At 35.7% G+C, this 19718-nt stretch overlaps 2 protein-coding genes and 1 long non-coding RNA gene across 3 annotated transcripts; all 3 read left to right on the forward strand.

Moving 5' to 3' along the window:
* The first annotated feature begins 1844 nt into the window (after positions 1-1844).
* On the forward strand, positions 1845-15463 carry LOC118565184 (mucin-2-like). Its single transcript, XM_036144999.1, has 23 exons — positions 1845-1908; positions 2964-3219; positions 3385-3502; positions 3755-3845; positions 3932-4065; positions 4166-4382; positions 5141-5266; positions 5365-5479; positions 6786-6936; positions 7039-7146; positions 7229-7298; positions 7401-7538; positions 9310-9474; positions 9601-9695; positions 9798-9921; positions 10683-10938; positions 11056-11108; positions 11199-11302; positions 13114-13268; positions 13490-13628; positions 14817-14927; positions 15051-15230; positions 15458-15463. Exons 1-23 carry the CDS (start codon positions 1845-1847, stop codon positions 15461-15463), a joined length of 2976 nt encoding a protein of 991 aa, XP_036000892.1.
* A 129-nt stretch (positions 15464-15592) lies between these two features.
* LOC118566478 lies at positions 15593-16891 on the forward strand. Its single transcript, XR_004933049.1, has 3 exons — positions 15593-15772; positions 15860-16016; positions 16773-16891. It is a non-coding gene; the product is annotated as an uncharacterized LOC118566478 (long non-coding RNA).
* A 300-nt stretch (positions 16892-17191) lies between these two features.
* Positions 17192-18912, forward strand: LOC118565185 (integumentary mucin C.1). The gene is made up of 3 exons (XM_036145000.1): positions 17192-17252; positions 17451-18518; positions 18803-18912. Exons 1-3 carry the CDS (start codon positions 17192-17194, stop codon positions 18910-18912), a joined length of 1239 nt encoding a protein of 412 aa, XP_036000893.1.
* The last annotated feature ends 806 nt before the right edge of the window (positions 18913-19718 follow it).

The following is a 19718-nucleotide window of genomic DNA, read 5'->3' on the forward strand; positions in this document are numbered from 1 at the left end:
ATTTGCTTGTTGTTGTTTTTTTTTAGGTAGAGTTGTTTAAAGGCTCAAAGATGCCTTGATGAAACCCTTTGTCAAAGCTGTGGATCATTGTGTAGTGGCCTTGAAGGAGTCCAAAGAAAAACTTGTGTCCATGGGCTTGTTGGCTTGTTTTCGTAGCGCTGGTGGTTCCTACAGATAGAAACAATTCCTGACTATGGATAGTAAGTTTGTTTCATGAAGTGGTTTGTCACTGTTCAGAATCAGAATCCCAATAAAGGAATCTAACTTCAGCAACTGCGCTCCTGGCATAAAGACATGTGGAATGCATATGTAACCAGTATGTTTTTTTATGTAGAGAAAAGAAGAGGGAAGAAGAAGATCTCTAACCCATGTGAAACATGATGCATAACTTTATAAGTTGGTGATTAAAAAGAAAGTCAGTGTTACAATGACTGGACTAAGTTTTCTGCCCCTCCAAGCTTTTCCAAATAATCAGCTTCTTGTTTGCCAGCTCACTGCTGTGGGTTCTTTCCTGTCAAATATTTCCTGTTCGGCAAACAATTAATTCAAACACCTCTAGGCCAATGTCTTTAAATGACGTCATTGAATCTGAAACTGCAGGTAGAGAATGACAGTTCTCACGGATCCACATTTTACATCTGCATCTGGTGCGAGCAGAATTTAATTTGAGCACCAAGGCAAAAAAGACATTACTGGTACTAAGTCTAACCATCTCAGGAGCTGTGGTTTCAATTTGATACAAAATTAATCTTGTCAATTGCAATCCAGAGCACATTTCCAGCCCTTTTTAAATGAAGAAGCATTTTTCTACATCTCTTTTCCAATAGTTAAAGAAGCAAACAAGATGTTTGGTAATTAAGAACAGTGATATCTACATCTTTCCTGGCATGGTGCCAAAAGGCTCATAAGCCCGCGGTTTCGGCAAACTACTGTTAATAATTTTGCTGACTGACACTTTTCATCCAAAAGTTAGAACTTGTTAAGGAGATAACTTACCATAAAGTTCAGTGCTATGCAAAAGGATTTAACCACCTCTCCTTTCTTTATACCGTCCTTCCAAGATGCCAGACTTTCTTGTAATATTTTAAAAGCTACTCTATCAGTATTTTTTTAAGTGTTTTGAAGTCTATTTAACATTTTTTTGTGCAAAAGGATCCAGTACAGACTTGACTTGGGACCTGAGAGACAAATCTGCCTTTCACTAATCTGCTGTGGGATATATGCAATGTTTTTAGCTATAGCCTTTCTGGGGACATTGATGGTTTTTAAATATATTTTCATTTACAAGTATCTTGTCAAACTGTCTGTGGCATTTGGTAGGTTATGATTATGCAACAGGGTTAAAAAGACAAGTTAAAATTGGTTATTTGTTAAGTTGTCTGCTTTACATGGACACAACACTGGTTCATCACTTAAGCTGAACAATTTATTGGGGAAACTTGGATGGCCTAAAAGCAAAAAATAAATATTTCCCTTACATCCATTGAAAAAGAAAGCCTGAAGGAATATTGACCATTAAAGATTACAAAAAAACTTTAGTTCCTTTGTGACGAAATACAATAAAATGCATGAATGACTTTTACACTCTGCTGGAAATTGTGTCAACATAACTCTGGGATGAGATGTGTGACAAGGAGCTTGATATTTGATCAAGACGATGCCCTGATTGTGATAAAATCAGATGTTTAATATGGGCAATATTTATTATCTTGGCCTTGGTCCAACAGTTATGAAAAGGCGTGATCAAAAGTGTTAGGGTTAGGGTTATATGTGTCGATATAAAAGGGAGCTAGCTTCAGCCTCACCATCTTCTGCTCTGGAACAACCAGCCAGCATTGGCAACCATGAAGTGGAGTGTGGTGTGGTTGTGCGTCTTCAGTTTTACTGTTGAACTCCAGGCCATACTGGGTAAGACTGACATGTTTTAGATTCTGACTGCATTGATATTTCTGAAATTCAAAATCTGTTTTTTTGTTTTTTTATATATATAATCTTCAACAAGTGTTGGAATGTAAAATCTCTTTTTGGCAAAAGATTATTATTGCTTTCAATATAACACTACAAAAAAATCCATTGTTTTTACTGAAAAACATTGGTAGCGGTGGTTACCAGAATTTTTCAGTAAAAAATACATTAAAAGCGTGAGCAAGGTTACCAGTACACCTGTATATTTTACAATTAAAATGTAAAGCAACCACCTGTATATTTTACATGATAAAACTGTGGACTGCTTGTTATCTTTAAATGTATATTTGACAGCAATTTTTTTGTTATTTTTTGGATTTTTTTGTGGCACTTGTAATTATTGTTATTGAAAGTAGGCTGACAGGAAGGGGAACTGAAAGAGAAGGGGAAGACATGTGGCACAGGCCAGAACTGAACCTGGGTCAGATGAGCACTAAGGCCATGTGTGCTACTGAGACCAATGCTTCACCAGCGCACCCTAATTTTTTACTTTCAAATACATTCATTACGACTGAAAAAGGTACAGTCATGGACCTGGTAAAAATCATAATATGTGTATTCAAAAGTAACAATTAGACTGCGCTGGTGCTGCAGGGGTCGCGCGTGGCCTGTGTACGGCGGCCTCAGTGCTCATCTGACCCAGATTTAGTTCCAGCCTGAGGATTTTTCCAAATGTCTTCCCCCTCTCTCTCAGTCCTCCTTCCTGTCAGCCTACTTTCAATAAAAAAAAGGAGCCACTAGTACCATAAAAATAGCTGTTAAATATACATTCAAAGATAACAAGCAAGTTTTACCATGTAAAATATACAGGTGATTCCGTAAACTAGTTTATATTTTTAATATATTTTTTACTGGAATATTCAAATTTACCACAGCTGCCAAAGTTTTTCAGTAAAAACAATGTGTTGTTTTGTTTGTTTGTTTTTTACAGTGAATAACATGCTCATAGCAAGACTTTATCACAATGTTAAACCTTTTATATAACCTTGGCTTTGTAGGTCACAACCAGGTCAACAACATCTGCAGCACCTGGGGCAGGCAGCACTTTAAAACCTTTGATGGAGATGTGTACCAGTTCCCGGGCTTGTGCGAGTACAACCTGGTCAGAGACTGCACCAAATCTGAGGGGAAGTTCTCTGTGAACATCAAACGGGAGAAAAATGATGACAATATCACAATAAGTTATGTTTTGGTGACCGTCACTGAAAACACATTCTACCTAAGCAAGACTCGGGTTGCTGAAAATGACGATGAGTAAGAAAAGCTTACACTTGCAACAAACATATATTTATAAAAAGAAAATCTTTTAAATATATATATATATATATATATATATATATATATATATATATATATATATATATATATATATATATATATATATATATAGTGTTTTTATTTCAATCTTGCCTTTTTCAGAGTCACTCTGCCACACTATAGTGGGGGTGTGAAGTTGGAAGAAAGTACATATTACATCAAGCTGCGAGCTTCCAAAGTCGGCCTCACTGTCATGTGGAACCGTGAAGATGCAGTCATGGTAAACATCGTCATTCATTGCCCTGCTTTCACTCAGATTTCATCCAAATCACTCAGTCACACTGAATGATTGCATATACATAACACACTTTTGTTACTTTTCATTGTTTAATGAAAAAAATTGGACATTCAATAACTTATTTCTGCAGAGAGCTGAATTGACTGTTTCAACTGAATAGCATTGAAATCAACTTCTCTCTCTGGTGTAAAGTCACAAAACATGAAAGCTGATTATCACCACTTTGGGTTTCAGGTGGAAGTTTCAAACCGCTACAAGGACAAAACTTGTGGACTTTGTGGCGACTTCAATGGTGTTCCTGTCTATGATGAGTTCATGGCTGATGGTTCGTAGTTCACTTAGGTGTACACAATGCATTGGAAATTGAAATACAATCTGCCTCACCTTTTTTCATTTCATTAACACGATCAGGTTCTAAAATAGGCCCCATAGAGTTTGGAAACAGATACAGAGTCTATCTACCAAATGATGACTGTAAAGACCCCTCAGTAGCGGCTGATATATCAGCGGAGGCCACAGACGGTCCAGATTCATGCAAAGCATTTGTAAGCTTAACATTTAGTCAGTTTTTCCCATAAAAATCTGTTTGTAGGTAATAAAACGCTAACTATTGCTTTCGATTTCCATCTTATTTGCTCCCTACAGCAAAGCAGCTGTGAACAAAGGTTTCACTCAGACTCCTGGAGTTCTTGCGCCAACCTGATTGACCGTGAGGAGTTCGTCCAGGCATGTGTGAAGGACATGTGTGACTGTAACAACAACACCAGGGATTCTTGTGTCTGCAGCACAATGTCTGAGTTTTCTCGCCAGTGTTCCTACGCAGGAGGACAGCCTGCCAACTGGAGGAGACCTGATTTCTGTGGTATGATTCATGCTCGCCTCCTTCGTTGGTATCTTTTAGTGAAGATGTTAGTTAATTACAAAGCGACCTGCTAAATAATTTACTGTATAATACAGGAAGAAATGTTACTGAACCAAAATACAAAAAAACACAGCAATGTTTACCAATTCTAAAGAGAAAGATTTTTAAATTCTATTTAATACACTGTGCTATAACCCATGCAATAATCCTGAAAGAAGCGACTTCTGCTGCTATCACCACGTGAACATATGTCAATACATATGTCCTATACATATATGCATATCACAGTGAATGTACATATGACATCATCTGCCTACTTCGATTTCACCTGTATTTTTATTCTTATCTATTTGTTTTTTTTTATTTTTTCTCATTTTCTTTTTGATCCACTGTATATATAAAGATACACTGTATATAACTGATGCACCTTTTCCCACTTTTGGCACCTTCTTCTGACTATTGACTATTGAGCCGATGTGACAAGTAAAGACTATCTTATCTTATCTTAAATTTTACTTTAATCTTTGGCAGATTGTGTTTTTAATTATGGATCGATGCCTTAAAAGGTTAAAATATGTACTTTTGTATCAGGTTGTCATAATTTTAATTGAAAGTTAATTACGTAAACATATACAGATAAACATTTGCCACAACAGCCACCAAATTTCATGTCACCTAATGTTCCTCCATGATGTTCTGCTTTAAAACGTGTATCAATTACCACCTCCCTTTATTTAATCCATGGTTTGTCTTCACAGCTAAACAATGTCCCAACAACATGATTTATGAAGAAAGTGCTTTTCCTTGCATGGACACTTGCACACATCACCACACGAGATCAGTGTGTGAGAACCACAAAATTGACGGCTGCTTCTGTCCTCATGGTTCGTTCTCTTCACATGGGAAATGTGTGCTCTAGAGTTATAAATTCAACTACCCTCAAATCAAAAAAGAAATTTAATTTCTTATTTTCTTTTCTCAGGAACGGTGTTTGATGACATTTCTAACAAGGGCTGCATCCCTCAGTCTGAATGTCAGTGCAAGCACGACAAAATCTACAACTCTGGAGAGGTTTTCCAACATGAGAAAACAAACTGGTATGTGTGTTTCAAGATGATTGTAGAATCTGTTTATTACATTAATTTTATCTTTTCTGTTGCAGCAACTAGCATAACTACACTGTTCCACAATTCCCCGTTATACAACAACAAAATTAAATGTATTTTTTTTAGATTCATACAATATAACAAAGCAAAGGGACATCATTGTAAAGTAGAAAGATCTGCAAAGTGTGACATTGCATTTGTATTCAACTCCCATTATTCTGGTACCAGTTTCTAACCATTGTTGATGTCTTCCACACTACAGCTGCTTGAGTATAAATAGATACTTTATCTCACTTGTATTCTGATTTTAAAGCAGCTCGGACTCCTGCACCGATTATAATATGTTCACAGTTTCACAGCCAGCCTTCTGGCTCCAACTACATTTCATCCAACTGTTTTCGCCGGTCATCACAGCTTTCCTATTGCATGCTGCACTGACCCCTTTGGGACAAATTCACCTCAATAAACATCAAATATGAGCTTTTTAGAGCACAGTCCCTGTACAACAAATCCCTTTTGGGCCAGGATCATATCATGAAGAAAAGCATCGACTTTCTGTGCCTTACAAAGACCTGGCACAGGTCTGAGAAGAGAGAGCAGACACACATAAATAACACAGAATCAATGATCTAGGAATACTTTTTATGTTAGAGAGGGTAATGGCAGACTAGCTCCAAGGGTGGCTGTGTATAGGAAAGAAACACAGTGGAGCAGATGGGCTCTGAGCAAGTTTCATGGTCAAGGAGATGAAAGAGAGCACATACAGCTAATTGCAGTAAAAGCTCAGCCAATATCTATATCTAGGATAGAAACAGGGTTAGACTCTGAGACACAGAGCCACCTGGATCATCTATAAGATGAAAATGTTTACAGTAGTAGCTGTCGTAAAAGGTAAACTTCCAGCCTGATCTCCTGCAGTCTCTGACAGGTTTTCTTTCAGGATTGCTTTGAATTTAGTTTCATCCATCATTCCATCAGCTCTGACCAGCTTTCCTATCCATCCCCGCAGCATGATGCTGCTACCCCCCTGCTCGATGTGTTCAGGATGATGTGAAGTGTTTTCTATGTGAAAATGTCAAATCTAACAATATGCCACATGATTTTACTTTTTTATTTGTACACATTTTTCAATGTTACATAATTTTACTTCTACTTCACACCTGCTTGGTGTTGGTCTACAACATCCAAACCAAATAAAATGCACTGATGTTTCTGGTTGTAACTTGAACAAATGTGAATTAACTCAATGGGTATGAATAGTTTTGCAATGTATTGTAAACAGACTTGTGTTTTTCAGTACTTGTTCAGAGGGGAGGTGGCAATGTGAGAGTTTCGAAACACCTGCTACATGTGCAGTTGAGGAAGGTTCACAATTTACAACCTTTGATGGAACAAACTACATATTTCATGGAAACTGTCTCTATACCCTGGCCAAGGTGGAAAGCATGGTAAATGAGGCATAATTTACTGTTGATAAAACAATTAACTACAGAGATGTTCAGTAAAAGCTATTATTTGCCTAAACTTAAACTTTTTAATCTACATTTCAGGATGGAGTAAGTCGAAATTTTACAATACGAGCCCAGCTAGGGCCATGTGGTGAAAATAAGTTTGAAACTTGTCTAAAGGCTCTTAAAATCCATCTGGACACAGACCATGTGAGCAAAATGCAGACTTTTTTTAATTCACATCCACAGTAATATTTGCAGATCATAGCTAATTTGTTCTGTATTTCTCCAGGTATTAATGTTCACCTCTGACGGTTTAGTTAAGCAGAATATGGAAACAATCACTTTGCCGTTCTACTCAGGTTGGTCTGACAAGAAGAAAAAAAATTCCTCAATTATCTTGTTCTGAACATTTCAGCTGTTATTTGTGAGAGATTTAAAGGATTTCATGATTTCATTTACAGGGGACATGAGAATATTTCATGCTTCATCCTTTCATATCTTGCTCTACACCAACTTTGGTCTGCAAATTCAGATCCAACGTATCCCTGTCATGCAAGTCTACATCAGTCTGGAAAGCAGTTACAAAGAAAAGACACGTGGTGAGTTTAACATTTTTATTGAAGATCAGACAACTTATTTAATGGACCATGTTTGTATAAAAACTGAACACTTGATGTGCTTAAAGAGAAACTGAAACCATAAATAACACATGCAGAACATGTAAAACAGAAAGGCTATATGTAAAAATGTGTTAATACAAATTAAAAGGTTTATTTAAAAAACATGGAAGGACCACATATGAAATCCAAACCAGAAGACTCGATCTGAAATGTGTTCATAAAGCATCTCAGCAGCATTTTAAAGTCCAAGGGCATTTAAAGCTCTGTCCTTTTGTGACAAAAATAAATACACGGAGAGTTAACACTAGGAGAGCAGCGGGTTGCAACTGTATAGCAGAGGGGCGCAAAACCACTTTTGGACAGTCAAGTTTCTCAGTGATAGGGATCCGTTTTTGGAATGATTTACCAACGGAAATAAAAATAGAAACTGACCTGAAAACATTTAATAGAAAGGTGAAACATTGGCTGAAAGAAAATCAAATATGTGAACATTGAGTCATTATGATTATATTGGATGTGAGGTGTTGTTTTGTGTAATGTTGTTAGGATTGTGTAAAATGTTAATGGTTGTCTTTTATAATGTATTTTATATATGATTGTGCAATGTGAGCTACGTTTTAGGAAAATGTATTTTATAAAGGCCTGACTGGGGACTGGGGTTGCAAATTAGCCTATAGGCTAGAAACCTTTCATGCAACACATCTACACATTTTGTTATGGCTCTGCCTATTACAATTATGAATGTAATAATGTGCGCTGCATTGTCCCTGACAAATAAACTAATAAAAAAATAAATAAAATTAAAAAAATTAAAAAAAACATAAGAAATAATCGAAAATCAATTCATGGTTTAAGTTGAACATAGTGGACAAATTGATTGTATTACTATTTTCTTTTACTTTATTTAACCCATTAAGATTTGAAATCTAATTTGCAAGGGCATATTGTAGAATATTATTGGGCATAATACAGAATATGCTCACATCTTTTTTAGATATGGTCTTGGTTCTGAGTCTGACTGCAGTCTTATAAATCAGGTGACATTCACTGGTGTATTTTCTTCATCCAGGGAAAAAATGCTTAACATTAACTTAATTTAGAGAAATCACCAAACCCTTTGTCTGACTTTAGATGCTTTTTGCAAATAATCAAATGCTACTTCTAAACTGCAAATATATTTCAAAGGTCAAATATATAGTCATTTTATGATGAGGGTCCTTTGACAAATTTAAAGTACGTTTTGTAAATAAAAGACCTTTAAGCGGGTACTAAACATACATTTTCTTAAACTAACATTTATATATTTAAAACTTACTTTTGTTGGTCTAATTTAATATTTTTATCTTAAATGTAGGATTTTCATTAGCTGGAAGGTGTAAATATTACCACTAATAACAGAGATACAAGCCTGAAAAGCTCATGTTGTGTGTAAATAGTCTATATAATGTGTTTCACGTTGTGAATTGAGTTATAGAACTAAATTAACTGTCAATAATATTCTAAATTAATAAATATCACCGTATTTAGTGTGACATTTTTTCAATATATGTTCCAAAGTTTGATTTGAGTTGACTTTAAATGATGTTTGTGTGAGTTGGGTAGTCTGGAAATAAGTTTCTCCATATGATGTCATAACACAAATATTTAGAGTTGAAATAGGAGTAATGATGTCTTGGGAAAAAAAAGTGAACATCTTTCTATATTTTGCATAGTTCAGAGCATTAGCTGCTGTTCTAAACATGTTCCTCAGGTTTGTGTGGGAGCTTCAACATGGTCTTGAAGGATGACATGATGAGTCCTCAGGGGATCGTGGAGGGAACTGCAACATCTTTCAGTAACTCTTGGAAGGCCAACACATCCTGCTCAGACAGCGAGGAAAGACTTAGTGACCCCTGTTCCAGAAGTTTAAATCTTGGTAAATAAAAACTGACCTTTTTCCAAGTCTAGTAGGCTGCTCTTGTTCTGGAGGCAGTATGTTTACCTTTAAAGCTTTTGTTTTAGTTAAGATTAATAAAAGTATAAAAATGTCATTTATTTGTAGAGAACTATGCCAAAGACTGGTGCGAAGAGCTGCGAAATCCAAATAGTACATTTGCAGTTTGCCATTCAGAGGTGAATCCTGACAGCTACTACAAGGTACAACAAAACACTTTCCTTCAGATATACACATTTGGTTAAATTTGGTTATAGTGAAATTATGTTGAAGTACTAATTAAAGTATTATTGTTCTTTCTGCAGCGTTGCCTTTATTCCACCTGCAACAGCGAGAAAAGTGAGGACGGCTTATGTGCTGTCCTAACTTCTTATGGTCGAGCTTGTGCAGCAAAGGGAAAGTTTGTGACAGATTTTGGAAGTGAATGTGGTAAGATATTTCAATTTTGTTAAGCATTAAAGAACTTTAAAATTTGATCTGCAAGTTAAAGGGTTAATCCTGATTTTATTAAAAGTGAGGTTCTGTGAAGTCATTTATTAAGGCCAGTTACCTTATATCTAGTGTATCATCATATCAAGTTGCGCTTGTTGGAAAACTAATATCATCCTGGAAGTAGGGGAAGACTAACAGGAAGTCAGACATAAAACTGAACTGATCAATTAAAAACAATTTCAGCTGGAAAAGTTAATATTTGTGGGGTATAATGCTAAGTCAGAAAATACTGACAGTCACTTTTAAAAGAGAATGTGTTAGGTTTGCTGTTTTTAGCTAAATAATGTCTGTGTTTCTATGTAGAGTAATAGTCTTTAAGCCTGCTGGCTGTAACCACTCACCAGATTAGTTGAGAGACGACAGTCCCCTCTTGCTCCAACGGGACTGGCAAATTAAACTTTGGATTTAACCCCAGTTGTCAAGCAGTATTGAAGATGCTTTTTCCAGGTATCAAAGTATTAAGATCATCTGAACAAACTCACATTCAGCTGATCTAAATAGAATAAGAAACAGTGTATGTTTTGTTGGTTGTCCACCACTCAATGAATGTACTTAGTTTGTTCAACAAGCACACAGGCAATGTCCGAAAGGACAACTTCACAGAACCAAACTTCAAAAAAATATGAACTAAACCTCTAACTTTCATCTGTAAGTCATAACACAGTCAGGTAACCATCCCCATACTGTCCACATAACAGAGAAACACACAAAGAGCTGTCCATCAACTCAGATCTTCACGTACAATCATCGGAGATGCCAGCTGACTTGTAGCTCGCTGAACTCGGAGCGGCAGAGCTGCTCTCCACACTTCCTGCCTGTAGTTGGCTGTTTCTGCCCTGATGGCCTCTATCTGAATGAAAAAGACATTTGTGTACCCAAAGAAGAATGTTCCTGTTCCTATAATGGAGACTTTATTGAGGCTGGAAAGTCTGTCAACACCAATTCAGGGCACTGGTGAGTCAGAGGAAAGCTTATAGTATACGGTTACATAGTTATTGTTTGTTTTTCAGCAAATAACATATGTGCAATCTGCATTTATGTTTCATCTCATACCTTTGTTTTTTTTCCAAGCTTATGCACCAATGGAAAGCTTCACTGCCATTCTCACCAAACCTCCTCCATAGGTAGATCATCTGGCCCCTCTTTTCTTTTCTTTTCTTACCCATACTTGTTTAATCTCATGAATATTAACCAAGTACCTCCTTTTTCAACAGTTTGTACTGCTCCAAAAGTGTATTTTAACTGCTCCTCTACACGTGGCAGTGACCTTGGACCACAATGCTCTCGAAGTTGTTTAAATCTGGATGATGATATTTGTGTGAGTTTTTGTCTTGTTAACCTCGAATACGGATCAGAGCTCATGATGTATATCTTATGTATACCATTTGTCTACCCACCACAGAGTCACCTTTTTGTCACTGCTTACCCAAAAATAACTAAGATCTTGTAAACAACAATTATGCTCATGCATGGAGCCCACTGAATGTTTTAAAAAGATGCAATTTATTCTTTTAATGAGAGACACATGGGATACACACTAATGGTGTCTCTCTTTTGCCTTCTGAAATTAACTTTGAAGGCTCAATGGAAGCTCACTTTAGCTACTTAATTTTCCTGATATCCAGCCTCAAATAGTCTTATGACCACATGTTTGTTTTACTGACAGATAAAGTAATTGTGGTACAGATAACTCTTGGCTATCTCTGTTTTTTTTACCCCCACAAAAAAAGTCCAAAAGCCCAAATTTGTCTTTTTATGGAGGGTGGAAAGGTCAGGACCTAAACCTCCAGTAAACAAAGTTAAAAGTCAAACAAAAGCATAAAACTATTTTCATGTAAAATGTCCCCTAGTATAACACATTTACTAATTGACACATGCTACATAATAACCTCTGATATCCCTCAAAATGTTTGCAATAGCAGACTATAAGCAATGTTCGAGAATGGCTAGTTATTTAATCGGAAGAGACGTATAAACTGCACCATAGAAAGTGTAAATACAGCTTCCCATCATACCTCAGGCTGCCAGCCAGTAGGCATTTTTCACAAGCATTAATTTCAGAAAGTCAGTAAATTCTATGTGCAAAATGGAAAACATTTCTTCAACTTGACATTCAGCCTTATATTTTTGAACCTGAATATGAATCTGGGGAGTCAGTGTTCAAAAATCAAATGTATTGCCTATTGCAGTGGGTCTATTGCATAGTATTCTGGCCACTGGTATAGTTGGTATGTCAAGGTTATGAATATTCTGCCGTGATTCGAATGACAACACGTTATTTGAGTAGTGCCACGATGGCAGGACCCGCCAAAAGCACAGAAAGGAAAAAAAATACAGTTTTACTTTATTTAGCCGTGCATTGGTACAAAATTGATAGTGATAATACTTCAGGTTTGCCATTATGTAAGGAATAAAAAAGAACATTTCAAGGGTTTTGTTTATCTTTAACAAGGATTTTAAAAGCATCAGATGAAACCGTGATCTTGAAATTATTCTATCCTAGGTTATGAGATTGGGAATATAAATCCTCTTTGCCCAAAACTACATGCTGTGTTAAACCTGCTTGAATGACATTGTGTTCCTCTCTTTAACAAAACAATTAACAAATTATTCTAAAAAAAGATAGTGGAATTATCCCATTAAAATTTTTTCATTGTGTAATTTTATATTTTTATGTGAATGCTGGAGATAGGCACCAGCAACCCTATGAGAGATAAGCGTGTATAGACAATGGATGGATGGATGTTTTTATGTTTCTTGCTTTTTCCTTCATTTAGTCATCAATGTTTGCAATTTACTTACTTCTATTTTTTCATACATGTCTGTCAGGATGTTTTTTCTTTGAGCATTTTAGCTTAAAAAAAACTCGGCTAAGTGTCTAAGACTCTTCAAACTGACTAAACAAATCATACTGGTCAGAACGGTGGCACTAAAGTAGACCACGTGTAACGTCTGATTCTGCACTGCCGACTTTCACAGATATACTGTAGAGCTCTCGAGAAACCTATAGCTGTAACTGAATGTGGGCTGATATGGACTCATCCAAACAAATGAATGTCTACAGTAAAAAAAAGTTCAATAACTAATTCTGTATACTTTTATGACTTTATACTTTATGTTCCCCCACAGGATGCATCAGAGTGTGTGCCTGGATGCATGTGTCCTCCTGGTCAGCTTGAAGATGGTAATGACTCCTGCGTAAAAACTGAGAGGGAATGTCCATGCAAGCATAATGGTCAATTCTACAAGCCTGGAGCCAACGTTTATCAAGATTGCAACATCTGGTAAAACACTCACAAACACACACAAAAAAAAAAAAAAATATATATATATATATATATATATATATATATATATATATATATATATATATATATATATATATATATATATATATGAGAAAAGGCTTTTTGCTGCATTATATTTCAGTAAATACTAGTTGAACAGTTTTAGTTTAAATTTGTTACATTACATTTGTTTCACTATCCATTTCTGATTGATTTAGTACGTGTACAGGTGGAAATTGGGATTGTACAACGAAGAATTGTTCAAACAGCTGCACTATTTATGGAAGTGGACATCATAAAACGTTTGATAAGAAGTCATATGAATTTCAAGGACACTGTTCTTATGTTGTTTTTAAGGTAAGTTTATGCCAAAACCCTTTTTAATTACTGGAAAGGAAATGTGTTTATTTATAAGATGAATTACGGAAATATTGCCCCAAAGCAAGAATAGTTTTTTTTTTTATAAAATCAGAATAGTTTTTATTTACAGTCAAAGTATATAAGTATTCACACCCCTAGGCCCTTTCAAATGTTGGTCACATTAAAACCACACATGCCATTGTATTTATTTATTGTATTTCCTTTTAGTTGTGTGTAAGTAAAAGAGTTGAGTACATATGGACGACAAGCCTTTTAAATTTTTATTCATAAAATAAAGCAAAAGAAAAAAATTCAACCCTGTATCGCAATTATGTGCTCATTTGTCAGTGCTGGTCCATTTTACAAAATTAAACCAAAATAGATTGAAGTTTGAGGTAGTAATTTAGAAAAAATATGAAAAATGTACGGCTGCCAAGAAAGTTTATAGTAGGATGCAGAGAATGTCAATCTGTATATTTTCTGGGTCTTTGTCATAAAAAGACGATTGACTACTTTGTGAACAATAACATGTAAATTTGAGACTATGTGTAAGTTGGATTCTGTCAGAGGGTAAATGTTGAGAATGCAAGAAGTGTAATTATTCTTTACCATGGACATAGTATGGTTAAAATGCATTTTCTCTCTGTCAGAAACACACTGAGTCAAGTCAAGTTTATTTGTACAGCACATTTAAGCTGGCAGGTTGTTCAAAGTGCTTTACATCATGAAAACATGAAAACATCATAAAGACATCGAAACAGTCACTGGTTGTGAGACCAGTAAAAAACATTGAATTGTATCAAATGAGGCGGACCATTAAGCATTAAGATGTCTAGATGAAATTTTAATTGCCTATCCACATCTGGATTTAAATCTGGATTAATTTGCTGTAAATGTTTACGTTCAGTTAAAGTCTAAGCATCAAGCAGACATTTATATTTGGAAAGAAAAATAAAGTAAAGTATGAGCCCAAGACTAAACATCTCAGTTGTCCAAAAGAATCTGTTTGCCTTAAAAATCCAAGCAGCCACAATAATGGGGTAACAGTATAACAATATATACTTTTGGGGGGCAATTTATGTGTATGAAAGTCTTAGTTTGCAGATTTTCATCAAAGTATAATTTGATCTGTGTCCATTGGTTGCAGTACTGTTGCAAACAATTTAATCACATTTCTTTGTTTAGAGCAAATGCTCTGATGAAACTGTGGAGAATGACATTGAAGTCATCACAGAAGATGAACCATGTGGATCCAGAGGCACAACATGTTCCAAAACTGTCAGAATTCAGCTAGGGGTAAGGCAAAATACAAGCACATGAAATGCACCTTAAAATTTATATAAGTAACATTAGGTATAAAATCAGGCATCAGTTAATACCAAATGTGTTGTAAGAATGGTTTTAATTTTTATATTTCAGAAAACTGTGATCACCCTCACAGATGGTAAAAGTAAAGAGGAGATATTGGAAAATGGCTTTTATATACCATATACCATAACGAATTTTGGCTTTTATATTGTGGTAACTACTGACATCGGTTTAACTGTGATTTGGGATCACAAAACCTATTTTGTCATCCAACTGGAGCCAGCTTACGAGGTGAGTCACAGCAATTGTTTACTGGGCATGACCATATCTGCAGCTAGAACATGTGTATGAGAACAGACTTGATATAGCTGATGTTAAAACTGGAGTAAGAGGAGCATCTTTTCTTTTTCAACTTCCCCTAACTTTGGGCGATCTTTATTAGAGTACAAACATTGTCTTGGTTCCAAGTTGTGAGGAGAATAAAAATGTCTGTATCAAACGTTGACTGAAAATCATAGGCTTAAACCCATCGAAAAAATATGCTCTTCTACATGATACAAGATGTGTTAATGACTGCCTTTCTCGTGTTTCTATAGGGTGAAGCGTGTGGACTGTGTGGAAACAATGATGGTTACGGAGGGAATGACTTCACCACCAGGAGTGGGCTGGTGGTGAACAACCCGTTAGAATTTGCAAACAGCTGGAAAGGAGACAGCTCTTGCTCAGATGTGGAAAAAATAGTTGACGCTTGTGAAGAAGCGCCTCATCGAGACCACTGGGCAAAAATTAAATGCCAGATCATAAAGGACAAGTTTCAAGAATGCCACTCCAAGGTAGCCTAATGGTTGATCACGCAATGAAAATGTCATACTGAAAGCACTGCAGACAAATGAAAACAATTTATATTAACTCCTGAACAGGTAGATCCAGATCCCTTTTATGAAAACTGTTTGAAAGACACCTGTGCCTGTGACACTGGAGGGGACTGTGAGTGTTTCTGTTCAGCTGTTGCAGCTTATGCCCAAGCTTGTAATGATGCTGGTGTTTGCATTTCATGGAGGACTCCAGAAATCTGTCGTAAGTTAACTATTTTCTTCTTGTAGTGAAATCATGTGTTTTTAAACCTTTTTTTACTCAATAGCAATTAAAATGAGTTCAATTTTAAAAGTTATTTTCTGTATGTAAGAATAGATCTTTACATAATTTTCTAAATTCCCACAAAGTGAATCCTGACATGTTTAAAAGCTCACCCATGTATGCAGTATTTTATTATTATTATTATTATTATTATTATTATTATTATTATTATTATTATTATTATTATTATTATTATTATTAATAATAATAATAATTAATAATAATAATAATAATAATTATTATTATTATTATTATTATTAGTAGTAGTAGTAGTAGTAGTAGTAATAGTAGCACAAGTTATATATTTAGTAGAGATTATAAACAAACATTACTATTTGGTTATAAGATTGAAATTATTACAACGATAATAATGATTTCAGCATAGTCAAATCTTAAAACAGTAATTATTAATACAAAAAATTATTTAATGTGTGCTTGGATTTCTATCAGCAAAAAAGTCAATAACCAAGGACATAAAGGCAATCTAAATTTAAACAAAATCTAAAAGCTTGAGTACCCATGGCGGCGGAAAAGAAAATATGAAAAGATGAACAACAGTGTTGCTTTTAATTAAAGAATTATCTAAGAATGACAAACATCAATTGCTTTATCAAATGAGAGTCATTTTAAAAGAAGTTACATTTTCTAGCTCAAATTTTCTTCCTTTAACCATTGTTTTTGCACTTTTCTTTCTAGCCGTCTTTTGTGATTACTACAATTATAAAGAAGATGAGTGCACATGGCACTACGAATCTTGCATCCCACCATACCAGACTTGTTCAAACAATTCAATATATTCACAGTTTCCAAAACTTGAAGGTAAGTTGGAAATTAAGGATGTTTGTAGTAACAAATAAAGAATAGGAAATTTAAATTATTTCTGCTTACCTGTTAGACCAGGGTTCACCAAACTTTTTGAAACTGAGAGCTACTATATCGGTAATATTTCACACAAAGGGCTACCTTTGAACAACAAGATCTCACTGATAAACATATTTGCACTGCATTTTTTTAGAAACTGTACTTTCTAAATCTATATAAATGCAAATATGGAGCAACAGACTAAAATAACATCTTAGATACAGCTCACTGGACGGTTGTGATGATTTTAGAGCATGCTTGAGGGCACCACATACGGTGCTTGGGGACTACCTGGTGCCCACGGGCACCATGTTGGTAACTTCATGTAAGCAATTATATTTTAAAACAACAAATGGGAAAAATCTATATTATTTCGTAAAGTAAATGTTTTGCCAAGAACATCTTTACTATCAGTACAGTTTACAATGTTTTGCTGCAATGTTACAGGTTGTTACCCTAGATGCTCAGACGATGCACCAATTTATGATGAACGTAGAAAAACATGTGTCTCAGAATGTCACAATACAACTACACCTACTCCAACGTCCACTGAGTCTACAACTACATCATCAACTACCGCCACAGAATCCACAACACTCTCTACTATATCCACAACTGAAACACCTACTACTACAACCACTACAACTACAACAACCACCACAACTACAACTACAGAATCCACAACCGGAACCAAATCTACCACTACAACTGAAACATCAACATCAACAACTTCTTGTACTTATTATACTGAAGAACCATGTAAATGGTCAGAATGGTACAATGTGCACAATCCAGAAACAGACAAAAATGACTTTGAAACATATCATAACATTTTAAAAAAGAACAAAACGGTATGTGACAACCCAGAAAAAATTGAATGCAGATCAGCTGAAAATCCTGAGATGGAACTAGACTTGTATCTCAAAGAAAATGAGCAGAAGGTTACCTGTGATGTAAAAACTGGTTTAATATGTAAAACAGTTGACCAAAAATATAACAAAAAGTGTCTGGACTATGAGATAAGGGTTTGTTGTGGTGGTGGGATTGGGATGTGTTCTACAACAACGACTGGACCAACAACCACAACTACAACAACACCCACAACTACAACCACTCCAACATCCACTGAGTCTACAACTACATCATCAACTACCACCACAAAATCAACAACACCCTCTACTATATCCACAACTGAAACACCTACTACTACAACCACAACAACTACAACAACCACCACAACTACAACCACTCCAACATCCACTGAGTCTACAACTACATCATCAACTACCACCACAGAATCCACAACACCCTCAACTATATCCACAACTGAGACACCTACTACTACAACCACAACAACTACAACAACCACCACAACTACAACCACTCCAACATCCACTGAGTCTACAACTACATCATCAACTACCACCACAGAATCCACAACACCCTCAACTATATCCACAACTGAAACACCTACTACTACAACCACTACAACTACAACAACCACCTCAACTACAACTACAGAATCCACAACCAGAACCAAATCTACCACTACAACTGAAACATCAACATCAACAACTTCTTGTACTTATCATACTGAAGAACCATGTAAATGGTCAGAATGGTACAATGTGCACAATCCAGAAACAGACAAAAATGACTTTGAAACATATCATAACATTTTAAAAAAGAACAAAACGGTATGTGACAACCCAGAAAAAATTGAATGCAGATCAGCTGAAAATCCTGAGATGGACCTAGACTTGTATCTCAAAGAAAATGAGCAGAAGGTTACTTGTGATGTAAAAACTGGTTTAATATGTAAAACAGTTGACCAAAAATATAACAAAAAGTGTCTGGACTATGAGATAAGGGTTTGTTGTGGTGGTGGTACATGGATGTGTTCTACAACAACGACTGGACCAACAACCACAACTACAACAACACCCACAACTACAACCACTCCAACATCCACTGAGTCTACAACTACATCATCAACTACCACCACAAAATCAACAACACCCTCTACTATATCCACAACTGAAACACCTACTACTACAACCACAACAACTACAACAACCACCACAACTACAACCACTCCAACATCCACTGAGTCTACAACTACATCATCAACTACCACCACAGAATCCACAACACCCTCAACTATATCCACAACTGAAACACCTACTACTACAACCACAACAACTACAACAACCACCACAACTACAACCACTCCAACATCCACTGAGTCTACAACTACATCATCAACTACCACCACAGAATCCACAACACCCTCAACTATATCCACAACTGAAACACCTACTACTACAACCACTACAACTACAACAACCACCTCAACTACAACTACAGAATCCACAACCAGAACCAAATCTACCACTACAACTGAAACATCAACATCAACAACTTCTTGTACTTATTATACTGAAGAACCATGTAAATGGTCAGAATGGTACAATGTGCACAATCCAGAAACAGACAAAAATGACTTTGAAACATATCATAACATTTTAAAAAAGAACAAAACGGTATGTGACAACCCAGAAAAAATTGAATGCAGATCAGCTGAAAATCCTGAGATGGACCTAGACTTGTATCTCAAAGAAAATGAGCAGAAGGTTACTTGTGATGTAAAAACTGGTTTAATATGTAAAACAGTTGACCAAAAATATAACAAAAAGTGTCTGGACTATGAGATAAGGGTTTGTTGTGGTGGTGGGATTGGGATGTGTTCTACAACAACGACTGGACCAACAACCACAACTA

Source organism: Fundulus heteroclitus, chromosome 2, assembly GCF_011125445.2.
Source record: "Fundulus heteroclitus isolate FHET01 chromosome 2, MU-UCD_Fhet_4.1, whole genome shotgun sequence".
Taxonomy (NCBI): domain Eukaryota; kingdom Metazoa; phylum Chordata; class Actinopteri; order Cyprinodontiformes; family Fundulidae; genus Fundulus; species Fundulus heteroclitus.